The 23,008-nt window shown below is 28.6% G+C and overlaps 1 protein-coding gene across 1 annotated transcript in view; it reads left to right on the forward strand.

The window, feature by feature from the left end:
- The window catches only part of LOC122271425 (multidrug resistance-associated protein 1), a 48,658-nt gene extending 41,442 nt beyond the window's left edge, over positions 1-7,216 (forward strand). Inside the window, exons 25-28 of the mRNA XM_087152033.1 lie at positions 997-1,155; positions 2,428-2,594; positions 3,854-4,048; positions 5,808-7,216. Of these exons, the coding sequence (XP_087008159.1) occupies positions 997-1,155; positions 2,428-2,594; positions 3,854-4,048; positions 5,808-5,919 (633 nt within the window). The 3' untranslated portion in view covers positions 5,920-7,216. The remainder of the gene's footprint in view (positions 1-996; positions 1,156-2,427; positions 2,595-3,853; positions 4,049-5,807) is intronic.
- The last annotated feature ends 15,792 nt before the right edge of the window (positions 7,217-23,008 follow it).

Genomic DNA, 23,008 nt, shown 5'->3' on the forward strand with positions numbered 1-23,008 from the left:
TATAACTTATATAATACAGATATTATATTTCAGGTCAAGCATATTAATTGTTTTCAGTTATTATATATATATAAATATTTATTCTAATAATTCTTTAAAAAAAATTAAATTTGTGAAAAAATCAAGGAAACCGTTGCAATTTTTTCCGTAGTATTTATTTGGCAATTATTGTTCGAAGAAAAGTTATCCTGGAAATTATCTCAGTTTTTTTCACTTTATTTACCAGGCTTTGGAGAAGAAAAACATGTGTTGTGCTATTTTAATGTTTATAACTTATGTAATGCAGATATTATATTTCAGGTCAGGCATATTAATTGTTTTCAGTTATTATATACATAAATATTTATTCTAATAATTCTTTTAAGAAAAATAAAAATTAAATTTGTGAAAAAAAACAAGGAAAATGTTGCAATTTTTTCCATAGTATTTATTTGGCAATTAGTTTTCGAAGAAAAGTTATCCTGGAAATATCCTCACATTTTTTTTATTTATAAGGAGTTTTTAACAAAAAAAAAAATTAGAATGATCAAATGTTCCAAAATTTATTAAATTAAAGTTGTTTTGCTAAGCTTGTGATACAAATTTAAATTTATAGTATATATGCATTTATTTATGCTTGGTGATTTATTAGTGATGTTATGCATTGTCTAGTGATGCTATGCATTGTCTCGAAATCGAGATACCTTAACATCCATAACTTCACTGGCAGATAACTAGCTAATGTGGAAGTACTTAACTTTTTAACAAATGTTCTTATGTTTTACTAATCCCTGCAATGAAAATGTCAGGGGCTGTTGTTGGTATTTAAGACAAAATTATTGGTATAAGTATAGTTTTTAAATGGAATAATCTTTTTTAATATTTTGATTAATCCAATAAATGTTAGTTTTGCTATTTCTAAATTCAGTTCAATATTTGAGTACCTATTTTTAGTATACTATAACTTAACTTATTTTTCAAATAAATAACAAATAAGGGTTTTCCATTTTTATTCAGTGTGGCATTGTAGGGCGAACAGGTGCAGGAAAATCATCCTTGACTCTAGCTTTGTTTCGCATTGTTGAGGCTGCTGGTGGAAAAATTCTTATTGATGGAGTAGAAATTGCAAAACTTGGCCTCCATGACTTGCGTTCTAAGTTGACAATCATTCCTCAGGTATATACTAATTTTCAATTTTACTTATTTATAATTTATTTAAAAAAGTTTATATTTTCCTTAAGTAGATAAAGTTTTTTCCACTTTATTTACCAGGCTCTAAAAAAACACAATGCAGTATATATTATAGCACTTGCCTTCGAATGAGGGGAACCAGGTTTAAATTCCCGTGACGACTGGTCGACATGAATTCCACACGTGGCTTGTAACAACCACATTGCTGAAATAAAATATCTTCAGTGGTAGACAGATCACGAGTTAAAGTCCCCTTGCCGTCAGGCTAACTGTGGAAGGTTTTCATGGTTTTCCTCCTTATGTAATGCAAATGAAAGTTATTTCCATCAAAAAATCCTCAGCTAAAGCAAGTTTCTCCCAATACGTGAACGAAGAATTCCCTTGACTTCTGGATTCGGTTTAAAATTACAAGGCCACAGATTTAAACATTAATAGTCGTAAACCTAAAAATTGGGTCGGCTGTTCAGCGACGGTTATAAAATAAAATTCTCTCAAAAAATTAAAAAGTTAGGTTTTTGAAGATAATTAAGAAAATGTCTAGTTTTTGTATTCAATTTAAAAAAAATCCTTAATTTCCTAAGAAAAACATTGCAATTTATTCATAATATTTTTTTTAAAATTTTTTATTTTATTTAAACGACTTAAAACTCCTCATCCACCACAAAGTATAGCATGAGGCTTACAGTTATAAGTAGAAAACAAAAAGAAGAAAAATTTACAAATTTACATTAAAAACAAAATTCCGCAAGGCCGCAAGACTTTCAATACTTTTGACCAGTTCTGATAAAGCAGGTGGCCAACAAATAGAAGGACGTCTCAAATCAGTCTTTAAATTCATTCGGGCACTCGCATACAGACTACAATGAAGAAGAATATGTTCAGCATCTTCATCAGCATCACCGCAAGCACAAATTCCACTGGTCTGCAGATGGATACGAAATAAATATCTCTTAAAATTTCCATGGTTTGTTAAAATTTGGGTCAATTTAAAATCAGTTTCAAAGAATTTACATTGCAAACGGTGAAAAATGGATGGAAAGAACCTTTTCATAATATTTGGCAGTTAGTTTTTGAAGGAAATATTGCAAGAAAAGTGATCTTGGAAATTTAAGCATTAAACTCTAGAAAACTTTTTTTAAGAAAAGCTCGGGATTTAGCCATGGAAAATGTTTTTAGTACTGCTACGTAAACTTAACATTAATTCATTAATTTTATAACCGAAGTATATGTTAAATAAAGTTCTATTATTCATTTCAGGATCCAGTTCTTTTTACTGGTACAATGAGAACAAATCTTGATCCATTTGGCTCCTATAGTGATGATGCTTTATGGTTAGCTTTAGAACAAGCACATCTGAAAGATTTTGTTAGATCTCTTGAAACAGGCTTAGATCACGAAATTTCAGAAGGTGGAGAAAATTTAAGGTAATTTTGTATTTTTTGAAATATGATTTGTTTACATGTTTTTTGAACTTTATAAATTAACTTTATTATATGTTATAGTTTTGTCTTTAAATGCTGTATCCACTTTATGAAAAAATGTGCTGTATTTCTACTTAATCAGATTTTTAATTATATAATATTGAGAAGGTATAGGATTATGTAGTGTTATTACAGTTATCATTTTTTTTTCTTCATTTTTTATAAAAAATTAAGATGCATGAAATGATTTACATTTTTGGTTTATTTGTCTTTAGCATATGATAAAATGAAATGGTTAAGAAGATAAAATGAAATGTTAAGAATGAAATGTCTCCTCAACAGAATCATTTTCAAAAGAAACAAAGGTTTAAGAATCAAAGAGTTAATGTAAAAAGTCTGACACAGACATTAAAATTTGCTTTTGAAACTCACTTCACTGAAACAACTTTTAAAGTCTAAGAAAACTTTTAGAGTTGTTTGCATGACAGTAGTTGGAGGTTAATTCAAAATGTTAAAAATGGGAATGTAGTTCATGTAATATTTTCAGGCGTTATTTGATTAAACCTGTAAATTAATAGCCACATCTGAAGAGGTTAATAAAAAACAAGACTTTGAATTTTATTGAAATAGGATTCAAAAACGCTTGGAAATACTAAAATTGGTATTTTTCCTTGCATATTCATTATGTCTACTTACGTACAACGTGTTTTTTCAAAATTTGAACTTTATATGGATGTTGCTGTATAAGTGGTTGACTTCATCCAGTCCAAGAAAGATAGGCTAATTTAAATTTTTAACAAAATTTAGAAAATTTCTGCAATTTATACTAACATTAATTGTTATCCTCTTTCTGTACTGAATTTCTTTATCTTCATTCCTACACGTGTGGCCCTTGGGGACGAAAGGTTGAATCAAAGCTTCTACTTTAAGCAAAGGCTTTTTAAATAAGTTCAGAAATGCCAGCTCACTAACTTGTATGGAGTGTATCAGTGTCCTCAATGCATATGTTTGATATCCATGTAAAAAAAAAAAAAAGTAACAAAATTGCAAAAAAGAGAAAATTGTAATCGCATTTATGCAATCACCCATTGGTCAAAGTTTTTTATTTTATTTTCTGGATAGACTTTCATGAATACCTTAACATCTCAAATCATGGGTTTCAAAAACTGCATCAATTGATGTGTTTGTCTTCTTGTAGCGCAATGGGCTAGATTAGTTTTCAATATTTCTACACCTATTAATTCTCTTGATACTTTCTTTAGTGTTGGTCAAAGGCAGTTAGTGTGCTTGGCCAGAGCATTGCTACGTAAAAGCAGAGTTCTTGTTCTTGATGAAGCTACTGCAGCTGTTGATGTTGAAACAGATGAGCTCATACAATCTACTATCCGTACAAAATTTACTGACTGCACAGTTTTAACCATTGCACATAGACTAAACACTATCATGGATTATGACAAGTAAGTTTTTATTTTTTATGATTTAAACTTTGTTGAATATTATTTCTGATATAAGTTTATTTATCTTAATTGATACTGCACAGATTGTAAATGTTCGAATCCATGATAAGAATAAGAAAGAAAATGGTAATTTACAATTAGCCTATATTTTTTGCTACTTTCTTCACAACTTCTCGTAATTTGAATCTAACATACAGGTGCAGTTTGTGCAAAAAAAAAAGCTCAATGTTTTAACAGCCCATGGTGGGCCAAGGCCCACTGTCCCCATTCCAGTTATCTTGTCTTTGGGCTTTAAGATGCAGGAGCAGATGTTCTGGTTGAGTGATCAGCAGATCATTAAATTATATTAAAATAGCTTTCTCTAAGTCAATAAAAGTGCAATTTTTAACAATAATCTTTAGATCATATATGATAGTTTAGATGAATAAGATTACTGGTTCAGAGAAAAGTATGATTCTGGGCATCATTATGGCATTTTCTAGGATGTAAGGCTGACCACAGTACTCCCTCCTCTCCAAAAGTGTACGTTATAGATGAAAACTAAGAAAAAGAAATCTAAAATATCTAGCATTAATTACTTCAATTTCATTTCATTGCTTACCACAAAGGTAGCTAAATATTAAACTGAATTTTTTTTTTAAATTCTTCTTATTTGATTTCCATTTGAAGCATGTTAATTAAACAGCAAATATAGTTCATCAATGTAATTAGATTGTTTAAAATCGAAATAAAGCGCTTTAAAGGTTATTTATAAGGAGGACTGTTAAAAATTAGTGAGTGGCATTAAGCACCCAAAAATAATAAATTGTAATTTAGCTGGCATGTTTATCGAAAAACGTTCGCCATCTGTGCAGTCGCTTGGGTAGGAATGGGAGAATTAACAGTAAAAGACTTGGGGTACATTGCTTAAAATCTCAATGAGCATTTGCACCTTTGCATAGCTGAAAAAAGCAGCAACTTTGAAACAAATTAAGTTTATTTATTAGTAAAAGTCTACTCTTATTTATTGTATTTGTTTTAATTTTATTTATTTATTTTTTAAAGCATACCCTGAATTTAGTTTTTTCCTAGTCTACTTTTTTCTTTTTCTGTAACTTCAGAAATGTTTTTTTTTTCTTCACAATTTTATAGATTAAATTTGAATTTTGTTAAAATAATGATCAATATAAATTTTGTAATTTTTTATTCTTTTAGATTATTATAAGTTAAATAAATATTTTGGTAGCAATAAAAACATTAAAGGTCCCTTCAGGCAGAAAATGTTTTTTATTCCTCCAGGTTAACTTGCGGAGAATTATGTGTCCACAATTCCCATAATCATTCAGTAACTAATTATTATTTTAAATTTTTTTTTATTTTATTCATTAAAATATGTTCTATTGAACTTAGTTACTGAATTTTAAGGTTCTAAGTATTTTTAAATTTTTTCAAAATTTAAAGATTTTTAAAGCTTAAGTTATAAAAATAGTTATAACAAAATTTAGTAACTAAGTTTAATTGAAAACGTTTCGATAAATAAACTGAGACAAAAATTATTCAAAAATATTAATTAATTACCGAATAAATAAGGAAATTTTGGACAGATAATTCTCTGTATGTTCGCACAGAAACAGTAGAATAGGTTTTTCTGTTTAAAGGGACCCTTAAGCATAATTCACCACAGTCTTATTTTAGGTTTATGTAAATAATTAACAAAAAATTTATTCTGTGATTATTGATGCTGTTATGATATTGATACAAGGTCATTTCAATATTTCAGGGTTATTGTATTAAGTAAAGGAGAAATTGTAGAAATGGATTCACCAGAAAACCTTCTTAAAAATGAGAATTCTATATTCTATAGTATGGCAAAAGATGCTGGACTTGTTTAATTGAAAAAAAAAACTCTCTTTATGTACATTGTGATACTTCTATATTTAAATAAATTTTACATCTAAACAGGCAATAAGTCACCTAAGATGCCTGTAATGCTGCTATACAGTATTTCATCTGCTTTTGTGAATGTATGTGAAAAATTTAAAATTGTACAAATACTTTGACTGGTCACATTTTACACAGAGCTGATTTTGACTTTTTTAAAACTTACGGTTCTTAAAGAATTTTCTAAATAAAAATAAACATTTATTTCCCAGTTGTATAATATTTATCTTTTTACATGATGTATAAACTGAATGAGTTCGATCTAGTTTAAAAAATTAGACAAAAGGAAATCAAAATATTTTTGTAAGATCTAAATATTTTTGTATTTTCGAACATAAGTATTTTGAAAGGAAAACTTTTAAGTTCTCTTTAGATGTATTTAAATTATTCCTTATCGACTACTTATTTACTTTTTTTTTCAATATGTAAATAGCTTTTTATTTTTAAAAAAAAATATTTGAAACTCTTTCAAACTTGTTTAATTTGTGACTAGAAATATATTTGAGTATATTTGTGACTAGAAATATATTTGAGTATATTTTGTTTTATTCTTACTATTTTTTGAAGAAAATCGTTGGTTTTTGACTCTAGTTGTTGAATTTTATGAAGTTTTAGATGTATAAGCGGTCATTTGCACTTAGATTTAATATATATCCTAACTTAATATTAATTAGCTAGCTAACTCCTAGCTTTATTTGATGTCAGAGTCTGCCTCTTGCAGCTTACTTAGACTCAGTGCCAAATACTGTTGTTAGAATGATATAATTAACAGTTATAGTAAATATTTATTGTGTACAGTATTGAAATTCAACTTTTGGAAATTTAATAATTATTATTATATTAAGTTGAACAATTTACTTACTTAGATTCTTAAATTATATGATTAATACTATTACAATTTTATGTAAAAACATGCATATAATTCAAAGTTACTCAAAATTAAACTACTTAAAATTGCTTTTTTTTTCAATGCAAAGTTTATTTAAAATTTATGAAACCATGTGAAGAATTTACTAATGTAGAATTTAAAACTTTAAATCAAAGAGAAAGAATAAAGTAGTTTAAACCCTTTGCCTTCCTTATTCTAATGCTTTCCAAACTTTAGCTGATTGCTTTACAGCTATACAAACTTGTTTCTCCAAACTATGAGATAGAAGTGCTTAGTAGAGAAAATCTGTAGCTAGTCATAATGTTTGAAGAATTGTTTTGAAAAATATTTGTTATAAATAAATTTAACTGAAAAAAAAATTTATTAGAAAGATCTTTCTCTCTTTTTAATTTCGGCAAATTGTTATCCTAATTCCACCTTGTTTTTTAATAATGTAAATGTACTTCATATTGTATGGTTGCACAACCTTTTTGAAGAAAGAAAAAAAGACCACAAATAAAAATGTGGAAAACTTTTAGTTTTTTAAACTTTAAATAAGTACCTCTACATTTTGAGAGACTTTAAGCAAATAATTCAATTTTTTTTTCTAATTTTATTGAAATTAGTTTTAAAAATAGTTATAAAATTTTTTATATAACTTTTTCATGGTTGCTACTCGATGGAGAGAATAGGGAAAACCTGGAAAATAAGGCAATTTAAAAATCATCTGCAATAACAGAAAATATGCAGGGAATTTTTAATTTTTCCTTGCAAACTAGGAAAATTACAGGGAACCTTATTTCTTATTTTTGTTTTTTAAAAAATACCTGCCTTTCAAAGTGCAATCTATGGGGTATTGCTCAGCTTTGCTATCTCATTTTTATAGTATTATTTGTTATATGTATGTTGAGATGTTTCTTATTTCTCTAAGTTTTCTTAAAGCTAGTATAGTTATCCTAATATAGCTCACACAAGATCACAGTAATTGTGGGTTTCCTCTTAATATATTGTGTGTAGGAAAATCACATGGAATTTTTTTGGCCAGATTTGAGTGGCAACCCTGTTTTTATAAGTTAATATTTTGCTGCCAGTTAGGGTCTGCACATTAATCACTTGAGGGCTGCAGGTTTTACACCCCAATTGTATTATGCATTGTATTATGAAAATATAGTTTTTATATATGTGTGCTAGTTATAACTGTTAAAAGTTATGTTGCAGTTAAATGTTAAAATTTTCTCATTTGCAGTTTTGCATTTCTTTCAGTGCCTGAAGCTACAAAGCTCACTTAAAAAAACAATACATCGCTCAATAACATAATGTTATTTTCTTGTGATTTATTATAGACTGTTTCATTTTATAAGGGACTTAAATGATCATTTTATGTCTTGTAAATATCGTATTAAATTTTATTTATGCTTTGGACTGTGTTATTTTTTTTTTTTTTAAGTTTATTTTAAATGTAATTTAAATGTGTACATATTGTCCATTTTAGGCAGATATTTTTTAGAATTTTGTAAGTTATACTTAAAATTTTTAGTTTGTACTTTATTAAACATTAATATATTTGTTTAAAAAACTGTATTTAAATCCATCCATCAATTTTTCTCAAACTGCGTGGCTTAAAGGCGAATTATTTCAGTATTGTTTTGTAATTTTTGTAAATTCAAATAAAAAATTTTTTATTAGAATGTGTGATTTACTTTTTTTTTCTCTTGACAAATATTTAATCATTTCGATAAACATTTTTAGTCTAAGGCTTCAGTTTTTAAATCTTTGAAAATCGTCTTTATTTTCAGCATTTATGTTCAGATTTTTTTTAAACAATAAAATAAGTTTAAGTTCAATAAAAACAAACCAATGAAGTGAAAAAAGAACATTAGTATTAAATTAGAATTATCCCAAAATAACAATTATAACAATTATAACAGTTGCATAATTGTACTGTATTTTTTTAGCCAAGCTTTATTTTCTTCAATCTAGCTGTAGGGCTTATTATTATAAAGTGATTAGCCACCCTTTGTCTAAAGGTGATGCTTTTGCAAACTGTTTATTAGTATTATATCCAGATAGATATTTAAAAAAGTTCCAGAGAATTTTTGCTAGTTAACATCACAATACACAGAAAAGTCTTATTGCCTTATAATGTTTTTCACCAAAAACGCTCTTCTTAAAAAATTTAAGACATGGCCTGTCATTATACAATATACTCTTGATATCTCGAAAACTTTGTTATGTCAAAAAAAATATTTTTCTCCTTGGCATTATCTATCCAATTAATGTTAATTTGAATTCCTATGCCGAAGAATTTCTTCTCAAAATCTTGTTATGTCGAATTTTTTTCGAAATAGAAATTTTATTTTTTTGTAAAAATCACTATATAAGTTTATTGTAAATCAATTCTTTTCTATTTGAGACATATGTCTTACTTTTAAAAATAAAATTATCATTACATATTTAATAGTAGTTAATCTTATATTTCACGTCTCTACTTTTTAGAGAATATTTTAGAATATATTATGTATTTTATGAAAATCGTAATAAAAAAAAAATTTATGGAAGTTTTTCTCTGCTTTCTTAGAAATCCTTTGTTTGATCTGTCAAAAATGTGTGAAGCAGTTTAGTAATGAAATTTCATTTAGTTAAATTACATGATTTATATTTATTTTAGGTAATACAATAATACAAAGGTACCTTTGTAATACATAATACAAAGGTATCTTTTGTTTTTCTAGGAAATATATTGCTAATTGAAATTTATTTTTTATAGATAGCTTAATATTGAATTTTTTTGAAAATAGTGAAGAATTCTTTTGTCATATTTAATCTAATAATCATATTTAATTAAAAATGTCATATTTAATTAAAAATCTAAACATTGAGAGAAATGGAGCAAATTTAGCTAATATTTATCATTTTTATTCACAATTACTGCATTCATTATTGTTCTTTTAGGTGGTCTTAGCTATTAATTAAATTATGAGCATACATACTTTCATAAAAAATTTTATTCTGTATGTATCACATTTATGTGCAAAGCAATTTGTACTCGATAATTTTTATTTTTTTTTTGTTTAAAATGCATGATAAAATAACTATAATTCATTGGAAGATAATTCAAATTAGCAAATTAAGTACAATTTAAATTATCTTTATTTAGATTTTAATTTGAAATTGAATTTTTTCATTTAATTAATTTCTCAAACTACTTGTATTTCTTATATCTATAATTGTATTTTTTTCATTATGAATACCCTAAGATTTTTGACAGTTTAAGTGTAAATGGACAATGTAAAGCAAACCTTTCATATTTCTTCCGTCTCTTCATAAAATACTAACTAATAAAATATGTTGTTATTCTTTTTACGAGGTGATTCCTTGGTGAAGTATTTAGCTAACTACTTAAATGTTGAGCGAAAATGGGGTATCGATGTTGTTTGCACATCCTGGAATCAAGGTGGACAAATTAAGTGTGCAGTTGCGAAGAGACGATTATGATTTTGTCTTAATTCATGTTGGTAAGTTGAAATGTTATTTATTTACATATTCAATGATTATGTATCTAAACTGTTTGTTGGCATTGTTTGTATCTTGTGTAACTATTCTAATTCAGATACTGATTTTTTTTTAAATATTACTTATGGTTGTGCTATTAAATAATAATTTATTTTGCTTATCTTAAAAATAAAGGCACTAATGATGTGCAATTGGGTGCAATACCCAACTTTAAAAAACTGGCTTTTGTGGCTAATAGGGGAGATTTCGTATCGTGATCTGTAGAAAAATAATTCCCAAGTCTTAGCAACTTTGGGGCAGTCTGTCGCCAGGAACTAAAAAAAAACTCACAGAAGGGGACAAAGTTGAAAGGTATAACTCGTAATTTTATTTAATTTGCAAGTTTAAAATCTATTTAGCACCTTGGCGATTGTGGTTGGCGCGACAAATCTCAATACGGAATATTCCTGAGTTGTTGTTCTTGAACGAACAGTTGAGAAATTTCTCTCGCTGAAAGGAATCAGCTTTATCTGTAGATGAATGCATTGGTTAATATCGCATTTATTTAATCTGCCAGGGCCATATTCAACTGGCAAACATTTTTGAAGAATGCATAACAAAGTTGCTAAAAGGGATGTGTATTTATACACAACTTTGTGTATTAATTTTATGAAAATATCGTAATCTCGTCTTGACATTTAGCCAGATCACCAGAACTCAGCCCATAGAAACAAGAAAGAGTAGTAACAGAACTGCAACAGACTTAGTACTCTGATGCTGTAAAGAAAAATATTAAGAATGTATTTAGTAGAGAGTGTTTTTTTTTTTCCTTCTTTCTATTATTCTTATTTGTGCTACTTTACACAATGCAGAAAAATGTTTAGATGCAATAGAATATTTTATGACTGGTTCTCTCTCAACAATTCTGGTTCAGCCCTTGAGAGACAGAGGGAAAATTGTTTAGAGCATTGTCCCTGAATTATAAATACTCTTTCACTTTAAATGCTTTTGGTAAAATATACTAAATGAAAAATAAACTGTTTCAAAATAGTAATGGTATATTGGTCAACACTAAAGAGAGAGATTATAAAAATTTGTCAATTGCACTGAGATTAATCTAATTCTCTTCTTTGTTAGCTTAAATGATATGTAGATTCAACAGAAGCCAGTGTCTCAGTTAGTATCTTTCGCTATTATTACTATAACGTTTTTTATTTTCATTATTCGAAGAATTGTATATTATTGACAGTGGCATTTTACCTTAACTATTGTGAGATTTTTCCCAACTGTATTGTTATAGTTCAGTTTCTTTACTGTTAGTGCAACACTATTTGTAAATTATTTTGAATAATTTAAGTCAGAATGAAATAAGTTATCTTTTAATGTTTATCAGAATTTGCCTGGTTAAGAGAAAGACAGTGTTCCACCAATAAAAATAATAATAATATATATTTTTAGATTGATTATTTTAAAAAAATTATTTATTCCTTTTGTTTTATCAGTCGTATTTATTGCATTCTAAATAAAACTGATTTAATGTTTGATCTAGATACTAATAAGTTTAAAAAATTAATTTATGATTTTATTCTTGAAAAAGGTTTAAAAAATAATATTCATTGAGGAACTGGTGATCTCGACAGAATATTAATGATTAGATACTAAAAACAAGGGGCAATGCAATCAAGCATGAATAATAAACAAACACATCAACATGTACTGGCTCACCATTGAAAGTCAGTGTGGGTATAACACAACATGCACATTTCACAATCAGTCATGAACTTGTTCGCCTTTAAGGAGCCTACGTGGCCCGATTACCTTGCACATGAAACAGTTGTCTCTGGGGTAAACAGTGTGCTCACCAACTGAACAATCGGCTGTGAGGTCATTTATGTTGTGTTAGGAAATTATTTTTAAAAAAATCTGTGCTGTGACCTAACTATTAAATGTTGTGATGTAATGTCCTGTAATTGTCTAGTTCAGTGTTTCCCAAACTTATGACTTTTGTGTACCCTTTCTAAATTTTTTGTAACGCTGTGTACCACTAATAAAAAAATGAATGTATTTTTTACTGAAAAAAGATTGCACAAAAAAAATGCAATTGACTTTTGACACCACTAATTATTAACTGTTAACTCTGCAAAATATAGCCAATAGGAAAATACGTAATGGTAAATTTTCATGGCTAGCTTTGTTTTCAAATAAAATGTTTTGAAGTTTTTGTTTGTTGCAATATACAGTACAGAACCCGTTATTCGGAAATCAGAAAACCGGAAAACCAAAAAACCGGAACGAAATTCGATAAATTTTTCCGCCATTTTTAAAAAAAAAAAAAATTTCTTCATAAGATTTTAGGATTTTTCTTTCTTTTTTGAAAGATGTTCACCTTACCATCGTTTTGGAAATAATCATTAGTATATTACTTCATCGTTTTTCCTTCTTTTTAAGATTATTTCCAAAAAAAATTATTTTTAGTTGGGTTTAACAATAAAAAAACGGCTTTTTGTAGCGATTCAGAAAACCGGAAAAATCAGTTATCCGGAATAGCGATGGTCCCGATCGTTCCGGATAATCGGTTCCCTACTGTATTTTGCATGAGAACGCGTACCCCCGCTAAACTGTTCCCATACCCCTGGGGGTACGTGTACCACACTTTGGGAAACACTGGTCTAGTTCTTAAAGCCATTGGTCTTTATGTGTAAACCCTGATGGATGCTGCAATAAAAATGTTAAATAATTTTAAGCAGGCCCTTCCCATCTTTTCGGATGTAAGTAACCTGCCTAAAGTGGAGATCTGAAAAAAGAATTGAAAAGAAGTAATCGAGCAACAAACCTAACATTGCAATAATTTAAACTCCATTTTTATGTCTTGATTTTAAAGTGACAGATGTTTCAAATCCCCAAGTATAAGTTGGAGTGGTACTTCCACCCAAAAGAGTTGTAAGACCCCTCTGAAAGCCTGTCGTATGCCTGGAAAAAGATGGATATGTGAGGTTTAATAAAAAAAAATTCCCATTAATGTGTGCTTATAACACTATTCTGGTAATTAAAAATGCTCTCTTAAAATGTATACTTCTGTGCTAAATGTACCTCTCTCACTCTGTAATTCAAGTTGATTCGAATTAATGTATGCAGTCCTTTATTAGATTCACAATTTGAAGAGTTGTGCTTTTATCTATGTGCTTAACCATTGGTTGAAATCTTAACCAGGTATCTTGATTGCAAGATTAATTTGAAGCAACTTGTTCCCTTCTAGCTTGTGCCTGGATTCTACTGATGATTCAAATTTGTCCCGGGGAATAGTCTCACAGCATTGTCTGCTTAAAGCTTTTCTGTGAGATATGTTTACCAGGACTTGATGTTTCTACAATGGTGTATGCAGATTCTCATTTAGTTTGAAGAATATCTCTGTGCCGTAACAATGTAACATTTCAGTCATCGATTTTGCGATATGTCTTAAATATAATTGTATATTTTTAAATTCATAAAAATAATTAAGCTCTTTATTTTCCGGCATGGTTGTCAGTTATCAATATAATTGAAGTCTTAGATTGGATTCTGACCCTCTGCAGAATTTTAAGGTACCATGATTTCTATTTTTCTATCTAGAAAAATGCTTCTATTTTACAACTGACTAAGCGGACAATAGTTATAAAGAAGACCTTTAGCTGCTCCTTTTCTCGGGACAAGGATGTTGCCACTAGTAGTGATCACAACTGCACCTTATATAATTGCACCTGCGAGCACCTTCATAGAGTCAAGCTGGCTGCCATACTCATTGTCTATATATTATGTAAGAACAAAAAGAAATGTACATGCTTCAAATTCTCTGATTCAATTTGATTAATTTTTTCTTATTATTATTCTATACTTTTTACATATGCTGTACTCATACCACTAAAAAATAAATAAATGAAAAGAAAAAATCTATTCAAGAGAAAATGTATCTAATTAATTTATCCTTTCTTGAAGATGCATATCAAGAGAAAGATACTATTTTATAGTATATATATATCCAAGGTGCTACTACTATAACACAGTGTTATTAACACTATAGCTATTTCAGTTTAAATGAATCTCAAGTTCGAATTTAATGCTGCTATATTTAATTAAAATTTAGGTGCGTTTGTAGCAGTCATTTGACTAAAATATTGATAAGTATTGAACAAAAGCTAGCTCTTGACCTGAGAAAAAGCCAGAGTTTCGGTAAACGAAAAGCGTTAGTTAACTTATTTTTAACGAACTAATTTTTATAACTGTAATTCAACTTTTTATTTTCAACTAGCTGAATATTCGCTCTTCGAACAGGATTAATAAAATAAAAGCAATAACTCACTACTGAACAACGAAATGAAATCGTGAACAAAACTAAACTGTATATACTGTCAAAATTAATAAGCAAAAACATAGCAAAACCTGTTTATTGTAGTTCAGCCCATTAAAATTGAGATTAACTGTATTCAGCATTATTAGGCATAATATCGAAATTTACCATTAACTTGGAATTTTTGTAAATAATTTTTTTTTTTAATATATACAATAGGTATTACCCATATTAATTAAGCATCATTGGCGACAATAATAGCATGGCGCTTGTTTACGATTAATCTAAACGAATAAGAACCTGAACTCCATAAATGTTGCTTTTTGTAACATGGCTTACTTTTTAGTACATATTTCAATATGCATCTATTACATTACTTAAATGAACTGAGCGTCAGCGTTAACCCTTTGACTCAGAATTTTTATTAAATATATTTTTTTCATAATTTCTTTGTATTTATTCATGTCAGAATAAGTGAGAAATATATTTAGAATTTTAATAATATATGGTGAGATGAAATATAACGTGAAACACCATGTCTTTTTCTGCATAAAAGATCAAATATTCATACGCGGCTCATTTCCGAACAATTTGACTAATATGCAGTTATTTAAATCTTTGCGAAACAGTTATTTATAATTGAAACTTCTTTCATTTACAGAATTATTAATACATTTTTAAATATGAATCAAAAAAAAAAATTTCCGAACTCATTTCCAAACAATTTGACTAATATGCAGTTAATTTAAATCTTTGCGAAACAGTTATTTATAATTGAAACTTCTTTAATTTACAAAATTATTAATACATTTTTGAATATGAATCAAAAAAAAATTTCCAAACTAATTATTTTGAATTTTATATTTCAGTAAAATATATAATTCCGTAATCTAACAAATCTTTTTTTATCAACTGTTTGACTTTTCATTTTTAAAGAGAGAATACCAAAAAAATATATATATATTCTTACTAGGAATTAAAAGGTCAGAGAAAAAAAAGAGGGACAGTGGTCGATAAAACTAAAGTAATTTTCTACATTTCTCCTAAGCAAATCAGTATCACTTTCCCGTTAAGTTCGCCTTTCATTGCAAAAGTAAATTTTATTTTTTTTTTTTTTTTTGAATTACCGCTGTTTTTAAATTATTTACTTATACCGAAACACATTTTGAAAGACATGACATAAATTAAATTCATGATTTCAGGTAACTTTAGAGATAATTTGGTGACATAGTGCTACCAAGTAAATTTTGTTCATTGTTGTTGTTGTAGTTAATTTACGTCACACTAAAGCTGCTCAGTGGGCTATTGACAACGGTCTGAGAAATATCCCTGAAAATCATCTGAAGACATGCCATCACAATTTTGAACTCTGCAGAGGTGAGACTCCCTTCGCTTCGATAGATCGACGACATGCGCGTGAAGTAAAGTACTTCGGTAGAACATTTTAACGAGGACCAATACCGCACACCCTCGGTCCCTTCACAGATTGATCCAAGTAGTCTCTCAACCGCACCCTGACATTGGCCAGTAATGCTCGTCTTGGGTGATCTGCTGGGAACCGTGTCAACAATCAGTCAATTGCGGAACTGTTGTTGGTTGAAATTATGACGTAGCGAAAAAAAAACTAAATAAAGTACACGCAATAACTCTTTTTTATTATTATTAAACAGAGCTATAAAGTATCAATGATGATTTTTGAGGAAACAATGGCTAAGGCTTAACCAGACAACCTCGCTTAGAGGAATACCATCAGTTCCAGCCAAATCAATACAATTAAGCGGGTTATTCGATTAAAAGGGGAGTGCAATATTCTATTCTAAATTCCAGCGAAATTTTACTTTTTAATGGTATTTAATGCAAAGTATAGTGTTTTGATTAAATAAACTTAGCTTTATGATCAATAAACAATTTTGATTAATAGTATCTGTGTTAGTATCATAAAATATAAATGTCATTTAAAGTTACATAAAAATAAATCAATATTAGTGAAAAGTATAATATAGGTACTAAAATATTATTTGATCCCTTCCGAAAAAATCTATAATCGTCAATTTATCAAAATTAGATTTTCCCTTTCAGTTTCTGTTAAGACTTTCATGAGTTGCGTATTCCTTTCAAATACATTCAGATTATTTATTTTTAATTAATTTTTTTTCTAACCCCGTCTTGAGAATTTCCAAATTAATGAGCTATTTTAGTTTATAATTTTTTAAAATAGATCGTTTCCCAGATTTATTGTTCCCCCCCCCCCCCGATTAATTTAAATCCATCATTTTCTCGCTCAACTTGCAACCAACTCAAAGTTATTCACTGGATTAAGCAATATTTATTCTTACTTAAGAGAAAGAACCACTGTATACTGATGTTCTACGTTTTTGAAACTTTTTTTTTATCAAAGCTAATAGTGCACCAGGAGGGGACCGCAAGTCTTGACTACAAAATAAATCACTCTATACCCTTTTTAAATTCTAAATGATGTGTAAGTTAAGTACAGTTTGTGTAAAGTAAGAACTCCCCTAGACATTCGTCTGGACCCGTGGCGGTAACTATGGTTACATGGTATAACTATTTCAAATAGGGGTGTGGGCCACTATTTAGGACATATTTTGTCTCGGATGAGCGAGAGAAAGGGAATCTTTTTCTTCTTATTGCCCTGAAGTGAAGAGAAGCTACCCTCCCTGAAATGCGCTATTCTTGTTTCCTTAGCAGCAGACGGCCTCAGACTTAGTGGCGGGGGGAGTTCTTACCGTAGACAAACTATAAGTCAAAGAGGGGTAAAGTACTCTTCGCTCAGTTTAATGTATAACAAGCAGCAAGATTTGATTTTTTTTTCAATTTTACCCCTAACACCTGTTTAGACCAACTAATGAACAGGAAGGCCGTTTTGAAGTGACCACCTATTGTATCCTTATCTTAGCTGAAAAAAGAAAATTTCATTTTAGTTAGTGAAGCATTTCTCCAAAATAAACAATTTTTTTTTCATTTCAGTACCTCTTCTTCATGCAATTAGGCAGGGACAAAAAACGAAGAATGTCAGTTCAAACGGGGAAGTTTAACATTAGTTTCATATAAAATGATTTGGTTCCTTTCGTATAAGCGGGTTATTCGAATGTCCGACATGCAATTAAGTGGAGATGACGCAAGAAAATTCCAATCCGTTTTTCGCTCGAACGGTTTGTAATAGACATTTTTTCTAAAAAATGTTTTTTAATGAACTAGTTAAAGCATAGTTTGTCTAAAGTAAAAACTCCCCTAGCCATTCGTCAAGACTCTTGGCGGTGACTATGGTAACGAGGTATAACTATTTCAAGGGGTGTGGGCTCATTGCTTAGGGCAGATTTTGGCTAAGGGACAAGGGTCGGCGAGAGAAGGGGGAGGGACCTTTTTCTTCGGTCTACTGTGTTAGCCATAGATAGTGAAGAGAAGCTACTTTCCCTTTTTTTCCCAATGCCCACCTGTGTTATCATTTTTCGTCAATTCAGGCATTTACAGGGCAGATTTGATGGCCTCTCTTTCAGGGGCACCATATTAGGTGAGCCAAGCTTCAACTAATCTTTTAATGTTATTCCTTTATCGAAGTCATTTTCTTAATTTACTATTCTAAACTAAACCCTCTTTCTCGCACTGTAATATTCACATCCTGTCTTGTAATCTACTTTTGACCTCAAATCATGCATTAAATAACTTTTTTGATTTTTCCCCTTATTTGAACAGAGAGAAAGACTTTTACACTCGCCTTATTTAAAAGATCGATTTTATTTTTTATTTTATAACCGTCGTTGAACAGCCGACCCAATTTTTGGTTTACGACAACTAATGTTCAACTCTGCAGCCCTGTAATTTTGAACCAATTCAGAAGACAAGGAAATTTTTGTTTCAATACCCCCAGAGGTATTGATTTGTTATAGGAACATGGAGGACTTTGATCTCGACAGATTTAACTTGCATCAGTCACCATTTACTACACGGGGCGGAGAGTCTTCGGTCGGCTGTGGACGAACCCACGAACTCTTGGACATGGGTTCAGTCAGGGCTAAAGAGAATAGAAGGGCTGGTTCACTCCTTTGAAGTAACTCTCGCCGCGCCAATCCTCCGATTTTCTCTAGTGACGTCACTTTGGCGCAAAGCTCGCACTTTTACTTCAAGAACGGAGTGTTCAGCCTTACTAGCTCTAACTAATATCGGATCATTCCTTTTTGCGAGATATTCTAAGACATTTGTTATTTTCTATAATGACTTTCCTCAGTTTTTGCAGTGAATTTACAAGAATTTAAAACTATTAGCGAAATGCCAGTTTGCGCGATTGCAACTTGCAAAAATTCTGATAGAAAAACAAAAATAAAAAATATAATTTTCCGTGTGTTCCCTAAAGTAAATGAACAACTATGTAAGGAATGGATTCCGAAATGACACAGTTAATATAAAACAGCAATACGTTTATTCTGTCGTTAAGAACTTTTATAAAAATTCATTATATAAATAGAAACCGCCTCGTTATTTCAAAAAGGCAGGTGAAAAGAATTAAAAAGTCAAAGAAAATTAAAATGTAAATAAAAAGTATAAATAAAATTATAGTATATATTTGAAATTCTCCTAATTTCATAACATATTCTTTAATGTAGTTATTCCAAATATTTATGATTTTTTAAAAAAATTATATTCTCTTCAATTTAAATATCTATAAATTATATCGTAAATTTAAATATCTATAAACAATTGTAAAATTTCTAATGTCATTATGAACCTAAATTATTATTTTGTTTCAGTAATTAGCGTTTAAGGTTTATGTTTCCTAATGATTAAGTATGAACAAATTGCTATTAACCACATATTTTAAAATCAGGGATTCTAAATTTAACTCAACTTATCGTTATAAAAGAATATGTAGATAAAAAAGTGTCGATATATGCTTTCATTTTCCTTAATAATTAAAGTTAAAACTGAACTTTTTAAAATAAAGTATTTATAGTGTCATTTTCGCCAACTAGTAAAACATTTTTATAAGTTTAAAATAGTATTTTTTTTTAATATAATAACCAAGAAAGTTTTTTTGAGCTATGTTTATGAACGGAAATAATATGTTAATAATATGTTACATAGATTTTACGAAAAAAGAACAACTTGGTGATCAAACGATATTGAGGTGCATTTAGAATGTCGAAGGCACTCTGGAAAGAAAAAAAAATCAAATTCTGCTGCTTTTATCCTTGTGTTTCACAGTAGGTTTATCAGGCATGTTGCAAATATTGATGAGGTTTCTTAGAGTTCTTAATATCAATTACGTTTGGAGCAGTATAGTCGATTCTGGTAATGGAGCCATTAAACAATAAATGAAATTTCATCTAGAAAAGAGGCCCACGCTAAGCAAACTTCTCTTCAAATAAAATTTATTCATTTATAAAGCGTAGCAAATCAAAATTGAAACATTATTTATGGATTACCAGTTAACTATTGAAATTCATTGTGCACAATGTTAAAATGCAATTATTCAATAGATCTATAATTTTAATCTTAAATTATGCATTGTGATTCTCTGTTACCTCACTGTTTTCCTTAAGTAATAAGCAATGAAAACTCACCACTCATGCTCTAAGGAAAATCTTTTTCAATGGTGCATTAGAGTTCAAACGGAGATTTTACAAATAAACAATTAAAAATCAATAATAAAAATAAAAAGTAATTTTAAATTAATGGGGTATTGCCTTTTCATTCTATGTATGAATCACAGGGATAAGTATAGACTTAGTGTTTGCGGGTTCCAGCCCAAGAATAGTCAAGGGGTCATCTAAGAAAAGACAAAAATAAATAAAATAAAAAGAGCAACATTTCAAAAAAGAAAAAAAAATTAAATTCCAAAACTTAGAAAATTAAAAAAAAAAAAAAACATTACTTCTACATAAGTACAAACAAGAGGGCATGAGGCATCAAAGAAAAGTTAAACAGTATGAGAAAGAGCCTTAATGCAGATTATACATAAAATGCCAATTCTATACATGCTGTAGCGTATCTACCATTACAAAATTACAACTACAATTCACTAGTACAGTGGTCGGCAACCTGTGGCTCGCGAGCCACAGGTGGCTCTTTTGATGTAAAGTTGCGGCTCTCCAGTTCCATACGAAAAAATTAATAAATTGTTACCAAAGCCCTTAAAAATAAGAAAAAATATTTTTAAGTACCTAATTTCTCAAGAGCTTTCTATTCTTATAATCGTTAATTACAAACCGCTACCCTCAGGCCCATCGTTAAGCCCGGTTAGAGGGGTGTCTCATTCCGACTCGATTCCGAGTATTCACCCGGAAAAGTGGCAAGTCTGTTGTCTGTTTGAGCATGCCGTTACCGACACCATGAAAAGGCACAAAAAAAGGATGATGCCTACGACTCTGATCTTGTGAAACAGCAGACAAAACCCCGGAAATTTCTTTCAACTTGAAAAATCCAGGTTGTTTTTAAAAGTATATAGCTAGAAATGCCTTTTTCTCACGTTTTCTCTTGCTCTTTCTAAGAATAAAGACAATATCTTTGTCCATGTCGTTAAGAAAGGGAAGGAAAGAGCTCAATGCACATACAGCTGTGGTTTTCTCTATATGACTGTCCAGTTTCTTTTCACTCACCTCCCCAGTTACTTTACTGATCTGTCTTTAACTGTCCAGTACCAGTTTACAAGTACTTAGTTACTCAAAGCGTATCTTATAAATTAATATTATTATTGAATGTAAGTATAAATTTTTTATGAATATTTACTATTTGCAGTCTTATTGTTTAAATATTAAGGTAAAATTAAATTTCATTAAATATGTTGTTATTTTCTTTTTAAATTAATTCCTCAATTATTGCTTCAAAATTTAGGTATAGGACTTTTTTCAAAAAAGAAAAAAATATTTTTTTTAAAAATATATATGGGAAAAAATTGATTTTTATGAAGTAGATAAAAAAATTTTATTCTCTTTTCCCCTGTAAAATGATTAAAAGAAAGAAAAAAGAGCAATTAAATTTTTTTTACGTTATTTATATTCATTAGTAGGAGCTGGAGATGGAAACAGATAAATCACATTTGAATTCTAAATATAGGAATTTTTTTTCCTTTTTTTAAATAGTTATTTACTAAGCTTTTTAATTTTGTGTTTAAAATAGTAATTTATTTTTAAATTTAATTTTTTCAGTTGAGATTATTTTTCACAGATCTTATTTAATTTAAATTTCAAAAATCAAATTCTATATTTGTTCGTAGCATTTGTTTTTATAATAAGTTCAAACTGCAATCCGTTATGAACAAAGCTATACTAATGCTTATTTTATTAAAAATGTAATGTGTTTAAAAATAGAAAAGCTTCAGTTTTTTTTTCAATAATTATTTTTTTTCTTCATCTTTTTTGTTACTATGTTGATGTATTTCGTATGTATTTAATGTTTTTTATTTATATTTAAGATTTAAGTTAACAATTTTCCATTTGTTTAAGTTAATTATTAGTAAAAAGAAACTTAATATGTTTGTAATTATGTAAAAACTCAATTCACAGTTTTGTATTAAAAGGCACGATAATTAACAAAATAAATAATTAACAAAATTGTACTTTAACTGCCTTAACCAGAAAAAAATTTTTTTTTTGCGATTTAAGGGTATTTTTTTTTATATTTTAAAAAAAGACTTAAACATTCTTCGGTAAAGCATTATTTACAAATCATCAAATTTTACAAATATTTATTTATGATTTATCATGCTGCAATGTTTGAATACATAGTTAAATTTTTTTTAAAGTTTTATTTATTATTTATATAGTATTATTTTTATATAAAGATATATTCGGATAAAAAATTTAGCATTTTACAAATTTAAGGCAAGAATGCGTGAAAAAATTTAACCCAGAAAAAAAGAACTATTTCTGTATCCCCATTCAGGATTTTAGTCACAGCTCTTATATTAATAACAATGTAGATTATAAAATGAATAATAAAAATAAATAAAATTATTAAATGAAAATGAAAAATAAAATTTTAGTAATAAATAAGTATTAAAAATAATTATTCGCAAATCAAATTACTAAAATTAAATAAATACGCATATAATATTTGAAATGCATCAGAAAGAATCCTACTTAGATTAAGAGTTTTAAAAAAATGCACGAGTCATAATTGATGTCTGATAATTTTTAAGTTTAGTGTTTCAGTTGAACAAATACAAATTTAATTTTCATCTACATTTTTTAAAGCCTTTGATGTGTATCACATGTTATTATCATGTAAAACATGATGTTATGAAAAGACCACCCTTATTATAAATTTTTATAAACCTTGTCAAAAATAAAGATATAAATCTACTTCAGCGGATGTAGTAAATTAAAATTTAAAAGGGAAA

This window comes from Parasteatoda tepidariorum, chromosome 9 (assembly GCF_982258835.1).
Source record: "Parasteatoda tepidariorum strain Cologne lab strain chromosome 9, Ptep-v5.0, whole genome shotgun sequence".
In the NCBI taxonomy this organism is placed as follows: domain Eukaryota; kingdom Metazoa; phylum Arthropoda; class Arachnida; order Araneae; family Theridiidae; genus Parasteatoda; species Parasteatoda tepidariorum.